At 44.9% G+C, this 7,648-nt stretch overlaps 1 protein-coding gene across 4 annotated transcripts in view; it reads left to right on the forward strand.

The window, feature by feature from the left end:
• Nucleotides 1-2,795, forward strand: part of LOC138160601 (carboxypeptidase A5-like) — a 52,393-nt gene extending 49,598 nt beyond the window's left edge. For all 4 annotated transcript variants that reach the window (XM_069087223.1, XM_069087222.1, XM_069087225.1 and 1 more), the window contains exons 11-12: nt 1,482-1,566; nt 2,449-2,795. In XM_069087223.1, the coding sequence (XP_068943324.1) occupies nt 1,482-1,566; nt 2,449-2,636 (273 nt within the window). In that variant the 3' untranslated portion in view covers nt 2,637-2,795. The remainder of the gene's footprint in view (nt 1-1,481; nt 1,567-2,448) is intronic.
• Nucleotides 2,796-7,648: the final 4,853 nt, after the last annotated feature.

The raw sequence follows: 7,648 nt of genomic DNA on the forward strand, positions 1-7,648 counted from the left end.
TTCCTTCCTTCCTTCCTTCCTTCCTTCCTTCCTTCCTTCCTTCCTTCCTTCCTTCCTTCCTTCCTTCCTTCCTTCCCTTTTTGGAGGGGGGAGGGCAGGGCAATTGGGGTTAAGAGACTTGCCCAAGGTCACACAGATAGTTTGTTGTGTTATGTGTCTAAGGCTGGATTTGAACTCGAGTCCTCCTGACTCCAGGGCCAGTGCTCTATTCACTGCGCCACTTAGCCGCCCACCAGCAGCATGATTTCTTGCCACAGTCACCAGAACCAATAGAGGAGATCTGTGCTCTTGTACTAGTGAGTGCGTTTCACCAAAGGCTCCCCTTCTGGGTAGATGTGGGAAGAAGAAGGACTCTGGAGGGCTGGTACAGGGAGAAGAGGTGCAGCCTGCCTGGGAAGACAGCTCTGGGTTGAGTAGATCCCCCTAGGACAGGCACATCCTCAGCTGTCCTCCTCTGTTTACCTTACTGATACATTGGAGGAGCCAAGGCTCCTCATTGTTGCTACACTATTTGGGGGTGCTGTGTGGTCAGGGAGGGCCCCGTGCAGGAAGGGGACAGACCTTGCCTCCTAGAAGCTCCCTGCACAGTGCTGGGTGGTCCCACCTCTGCCTCTCTGGTGGTCTGGGACCTTCTTCAGCCACTGTGTGGTAAGAGCTAGGACCTCGATTGCCTTCTCCTTTGAAATAAAGGAATTAGGACTCCCAGAGGGCTTGGCTGGGAGGCTCTGAAGCCAAGGCCAAAGGGAGCCCCTTCCTCTCCAAGGCATCCATAAATTCTAACTCTGATCTCCCAAGTGCACCTGCATCACCTGGAGTCTGCGTCAGCATTCCCTCGAGGAACCACCATGTGAGTTCTGTGGGGGGTCTCTTTCACCCCTCTGGCCACATGAGGAGAGAGCCAGGGTTAGAGAAGTGAATGTCCCTGGAATTAGAGAGTGAACTCTGGGATTTCAGAGCCAGGAGGATTAGCTCACCTCCTCCAAGAGGTGATCTCAGAGATCAAGTCCATCTCCCCCATTTTACAGATGAGAAACTGAGGCCCAGGATGGTGACTAGACCTTCTGCTTTCTGGGCCAAGCTTACTCTTTGCCTGCCCCATACAGGACTTACCACCTACATCTTTTCTCCCCCACGCAGCTAAATAGTGCAGTATATAGAGCGCCGGACCTGCAGTGAGGAAGACCTGAGTTCAAATCTGGCCTCCGACACTTACTAACTTCGTGACCCTGGGCAAGTCCCTGTTTGCCTCAGTTTCCTCAACTGTAAAATGATCTAGAGAAAGAAATGGCAAACCACTCCAGTATGTGTCTGCCAAGAAACCCCCCAAAAGGACTTGTAAAGAGTCAGATGCGACTGAAGTGACTGAACAAGATGTTCTGTAGGCCTCTAGCCTCTCCAGACCCCTCCAGTTCTCCAGAGGGAGAACGATGTCAGTTCCTTCCATCCTCCTGTCTCTGACATTTGTGATGTTTCCTTGGCAGCATAGTCTTGCCCGAAAGGCAGTGGAAGCTCTCTCCCAAGTTCATGGAACCGAGTACATCTACGGGAGAACCATCAACACCATGTGTGAGTGAGCCTCCCCTGGGGCAGCGGCACCTGTGGGCTCTTCTCAAGGCAGGCTCCCCAGCCAGGTGTTTCTTTCCCACTGTGGGGGTGGCTGTCAGGCAAGGGGATGATGCTTTGGGGTTTGAGATTGCAGGGCTGCCACAGGCCCTAGCTATGTCACTGAATTGTCTACATCTCATGCCCCCCCCCCCAATTAGCTGGCAAGGACCAAGTTATTTCATCTTTGTTATCTCCCCAGCTTTCCTCTAATTCAATCCAATAAACAATTTTTAGGCAACTACAGTGTGCTAGGGCCTGGGCACTGCGGTTATAGAGACAAACATTAAACAGTCCCTGCTCTCAAGGAAATTCTATTCTGCATATATATTCTATATTCTGCAGATATATATTCTCTATATAATATATAGTCTATACACATGTGTATGTTTATACATGCACATACATGTATGCATATACACACAAGTGTAAGCATCGAAACATGTATACACATGTCTTCACCTATATATGTGTGTGCATTTGTGTGTATGCACACATATGCTTCTTGAAGACTGTGAATATTCTAGAATATTCCACTTATTTAGCATTTTACAATATTCTAGTTTTTTACTACCAACTCTTTGGCATAAGAAGAGTGAAAGTAGTTCCTTGTTGCTTTCGGTGTTTCTGCCAGTCCTTCAACCCTGCCTTTTTCAGCCGCTCCTCTGTTTACCAGCCCCATCCCTAACTCTGCCGGCTTTTGCTGTTGTTTTCTCACACCGTAGACATCCTTCCTAGCCGCTGCAATGGAAAAAGCCAAACCAACCAATGCAGTAACCACATCTGATGGTGGATGCCTTCACTTCCCTCCCCCACCCCTAATTTTCTTGTCCTGTTTTTTCATAGATGTGGCCAATGGGATCACTATTGATTGGGCCTATGACCATAACATCAAGTATTCCTTTACCTTCGAGCTGCGGGACACCGGAATTTATGGTTTCTTACTGCCTGCCAGTCAGATCATCCCCACGGCTGAAGAGACCTGGCCAGCCATCCTGACCATCATCAAGCATGCCTATGATAATCCCTACTAGCACCTCCACGTGAAGCCACAGCCTGAGGAAGAAGCTTCTCTCTTGGCCCAACCCAGACCTGTCCCCAGAACCAAAGTTGTTCCTTTCCTTTGGATCCACATTTGTCCAACCTCCCCCTGTTCTTTCTTCTTCAAACAATAAAAACAAGTTTTAACCCAATTTCCTGCCTCTGAAATTGGGATGCTCATCCATCATCCTTCAGGGTCAGGATCATTGGCAGAGGGGAGGGGAAGGGACATCCTTTACCTCAATACTGAAGTATAGAATGACATACAGACGGAGTAAAAAAAAAAGAGTACAGGAAAAATCCATCTGGGCCCCCTGAAAGCTCCTCTAAGTTCAAGGCACATTTTTAGTTAGCATAATGCTCCTGCCAATATTCCTTATACCACACTAACCAGAGGACAAATTACTCAAAATCAGGAGACCTCTAATTAATCAATGCTTTGAAATGAATGACAGCAAAAATTATCTGCATACACTCCCTCAGATCGTAGTGCAATGGGAGGGAGAATATGAAAAGCTAGGTCGTAGAGTGGGTAGAGCCTCAGGAAGACCCGGGTTCGGATTTGACCTCAGAGATGTAGTAGTTGTGTGACTGTGGGCAAATCACTTAACCTCTGTCTGCCTCACTACATGAATGAGATGATAACTGTAAAGTGCTTGGCATATAGTAAGAGCTATTATTTATGTATCATTTGTTTATATATGTTTATTTGTAATAATTTATATGTATATCATTTGCATATTTTTGTTCAGTCACTTTTCAGGTATCTCTGACTCTTCGTGACCCCTTTTGGGGTTTTCTTGTCAGAGATACTGAAGTGGTTTACCATTTCCTTCTCCAGCTCATTTTACAGATGAGGAAATGGAGGCAAACGGGGTTAAGTGACTTGTTCAGGGTCATTCCGCTAGTAAATTTCTGAGGTCAGATCTGAACTCAATGAGATGAGTCTTCCTGCCTCCAGGCTCTGTCCTCTAACCACTGGACCACCTAGTTGCCCATATCAATGTTAGCTATTATTACTTGTTACTGTTCTGCAAACCTTAAAGGAATGCAAATACTATTTCTTACTGTTGTTATTACCTAGCCATTCTTCCTCCAGCTTGTATTTGCAAAATTGAGTGGCTGGATTTGCAATCAGGAGATGCCCAAATTTCAAGTCCTACCTTAGACACTTACTAGCTATGAAATTCTGGGAAAGTTGCTGAACCTCTCTGAGACTCATCTGTAAAATGGGGGCAATAATGGCACCTACCTCCTAGGGCTGCTGTTAGGATCAAATGAGATTATCTTCGCAGAGTGTATAAGTACTAGGCATTATTATTAGGATTGCAGGCACAGGTGTGACCAGGGTGACATGCGCAGGAGAGGGTACCCGTATAAGGACCGTTGATAGTTTGAGGCCACTTGCCTTCTCTAAGGATGGTGCTGAATCCCCCGAGAGGGGTACTAGAAATCCTCTGGTTCCAGCAGTGCTGTTGGCTGGTCCTTCTAAAGAGACCCTGCTTTAGTGATATCTTTAGCCTGCCTGGGTGCTACTGTGCAAGGCTATCCAAGCTCCGTAACCACTGTTGCTAGACAGCTCTTTGGTGCCACCTTGTGTCCTTCTGCAGAATTGCTACCTCCATAGAACTTTTTTCCATTCCCCCTAATGGAGGACATGATTTTTTTTTTTTTTCCCAAACTATTTTAGCACATAGCCTCAGGGGGTAAATATCTTCTGTGATTTAAACCTCAAAGCCTGGGCTACTTGAATCTTTAGAAGAAATCCTCGGGTTTAGGTTAAATCTGTCTTTTGAACTCCTTTGATTATGTCTAAAACTTCCACTCTGTGAGTTCAGACCCTTATTTAGATTAAGAAAATCCCTTTCAGCTCTTTTTTACCCCCATGATGCTAATGTGAATGTTGAGTTGTCTATGTAAAACAATACTCCAGAGTTTCAATTAGCGAGACTTGAAAGATAGGGAAAGCCTAGAGACTTTTTCATCCTGCATTCCCTCCAGCAACAAAAATCACTGCTTTCTTTACAGTCTTCTTCTGGTCCAAAAAAACCCCCGAAAAACGCAATCCTGGAAAATCACAGTTGGTACACAAGTACAGATTCACATAATCAATGGGCAAATACCCATCCTAAATATTCTAGATGTGTGAAAAGCTCATAGAACATAACATCTATCTTATTATTTGAGTAGGAGGTAAGTTTCTTGAGGGCCAGGAGTCATAACATCTATCTTATAATTTAAGTAGAATGCAAGCTTCTGGAGGACCAGGAGTGTTCATTTTTATCTCTCTATCCCCCATATTCCTTGCACATAATAGGCACATCATAAACATTTGCTGAATTATATTAACTGTACTGGAGGAAAGCTGGGGGAGATACAAAACTGAGATTAAACATGGATGCCTGCCTTGAAGGAACTTGTAATCTGTTTAGTGGTATAAGAGAACAACATATATATAAACACTCTGACAAATGGTTAATGAACATAGTTGGTCCTGAAGAACTGATAGGGAAACGTACTTTTCCACTCTTAGAAAAAGGTGGGGAATACAGATTTGGAGCATGGCGTCCATGGTCAGAAGTGGTTACCATATTGGTTGGTTTGGCTTCTTCATTTGGAGTGGCTACGGAGGAATGTGTATGGTGTAAAAAGGCAACAACCAAAGCTGAAAGCAAGACAACTCAGACTAGACTCTGCGTCCTCCATCCACTGCTCATTAGTTGTGTGACTGAGCAAATCCACCACACTGAATCTTGGTTTCTTCATTTGTAAAGAGAAAGAGCTCACAATGCATGACTTCTAAGAGTCTTTTCAATTCTACTGAAGCATTAAGTTGAGGGGGCATGGGTTTGCAAGGAATTATCACACCTAGTTGCACTTGAGAGATGCGTGAGGTTGGGATGAAATCTTTGGCCCAGGAGCAGAATGAAGCTAACTGACCCAGGTGGGAATGGAACTCACAATTTTGGTTCTGTTGACACAGCACTCTAACCCACTTACCTAAAAGCCACAAAAGTCACAGAGATCACTTAAGACACTGAAACTGCTATGCAGTTCTAAGTATATTCTGCTTCAGCATCATGGAACGGAAGGGAGAGGAAGGGATTGCTTTCTTCACTCTGCTATTAGTTGTGTGACCTTGAGTAAGTCGCTTAAATTTCCCTGCCTTTCTGTCTTTGTCTCCTCATTCCTCTCCTTCTTTCTTTTCCTTTCCCTTCTCTTCCTCCCTCTTTCTGTGTCTGTCTCTGTTTCTCTGTCTCTCTACCTCTCTCTTCTTTCCTCCTGCCTGATCATTTCTTCTCTCTCTCAACTTTTCTCTTCCCCCTTTCCTCCTCCTCTACCATCTCTTTCTTTGCGTCTGTCTCTCCATTTCTCTATGTCTCTGTGTTTATCTCTATTTGTCTTACCTTCCTCCCCTCCCATCCCTTTCATTTCTTCATCAACACAATGGGGCTAAGAAGGCCTGCCTTGTCACCTTCAAAGCTGGAGCCAATGGCCTCTTCTCTGGGCTTCAGTTTCCTTATCTATAGAATGAGGGGATTGGACAAAATGGCCTCTAAGATGACTTTCATCTCACTGTGATCCTAACTCACTGGGCTATTAGGAGGAAATAAATGAAGTAATATATGTGGAAAACACTTGGGAAAATATAAAGTACATTAACTAAGCTTCTCTCTTGTCTTTTTCACAGGATTATAGATTTAGAGCTGAAAGAAACTTTAGAGTTTAAGTCTAGCTCTTTCATTTTTCTTTCATTCATTCATTTATGGAGGTGACTTGCCCACGGTCACACAGCTAGTAAGTGTCTGAGGCTTGATTTGAACTCAGGTTCTTCTAACTTAATGCTGGTGCTTTATTAGCTAGTATTACCTAGCTGCCCCCCTTTTCATTTTTATAAATGAGGAAACAGAGTCACAGGAAGATTAAGTGACTTGCCCAGGATCACAAAACTAATCAATTAAGATAGAATTTAAACCCACGTCTTCTTGGTTCTAAGTTCAGTGTTCTAGCTACTATACCATATTACCTTTCTATTCTAATGCCACATTGTAGAAGGTGACCAAAAGCTCTGGAAGCTATTCCAGAAGAGAGTTAACATTGGCAGGACCTACCAAGGACCAAAAGGCTTTCTGTATGGGACTGGTCACATCCTATACCGTATAGATTTCTGGAAAGATTCATAGGGAGAGGATGGCCACCAGAAGGATGCTCCCCAGGTGACCAGGTCTTTTGAGCACAGAACTTGTGACCCTTGCGGCAGCAATGGGAGCACCCACTCTGATGCAGTTACAGTTCTTTTAAATTATCCAAGTGTTGAACAAAGTGACCTTTCAATCCAGAAGAGGCCTAAGGGTGGTTCTGGGCATCAGTTACACAGTAGGCTGTGTTCTGTAAGGGGATATGCACGTATTGCCTCCTGGATACCATTTCTCTGCGTTTGGTCACTGGGCTTCTCTGTTGGCTGGCTGGGCAGCCACTGACCTGGTACTGTCCTGGGCTGGTCATGATTTTTTATTCCAGCACCCTATGTGTTGGTGACAATCCCCATAGATGGGTCACCAATAGAGAGGAGGTCCTTGGTCTTGCTTCACAGATCTGGTTGCTTTCATAAGACTCTCAGGTCCAGTAACTATGGCTGAGTAGAGTCTAAGGGTATCTTCTCCCAATACAACAGCACCTGTTTGAAGGCAGGGCTGACCTAGGAAAGGAGTCAAAGTCGGTTTTCCATATCCCCTTTCTCCCTAACTTTCAACAACATTCTCCATCTGGATCCTATAACCCTGCTGATTGGACACTTGGTACCCCTTGCCCATATCTGCTTCGCTTACTGAGCTCCACTCTCTAAATATTTTCCAACTTCACTCACCCTTTTGGATCCTGCTCCTTACCCACCTTGGGTCTCTTTCTTTTTACTGTGAAAAGCAAAATGTTCTTACCTCTTTGCTGAACTTTCTGGTCCTAAGTTCCCTCTTAATTACCCCTCCGCTCTTTCCTGGCCTCTCTT

Source organism: Petaurus breviceps, unplaced genomic scaffold, assembly GCF_028583685.1.
Source record: "Petaurus breviceps papuanus isolate PSGF00001 unplaced genomic scaffold, PetGlider_PUasm1.0 181, whole genome shotgun sequence".
In the NCBI taxonomy this organism is placed as follows: Eukaryota; Metazoa; Chordata; class Mammalia; order Diprotodontia; family Petauridae; genus Petaurus; species Petaurus breviceps.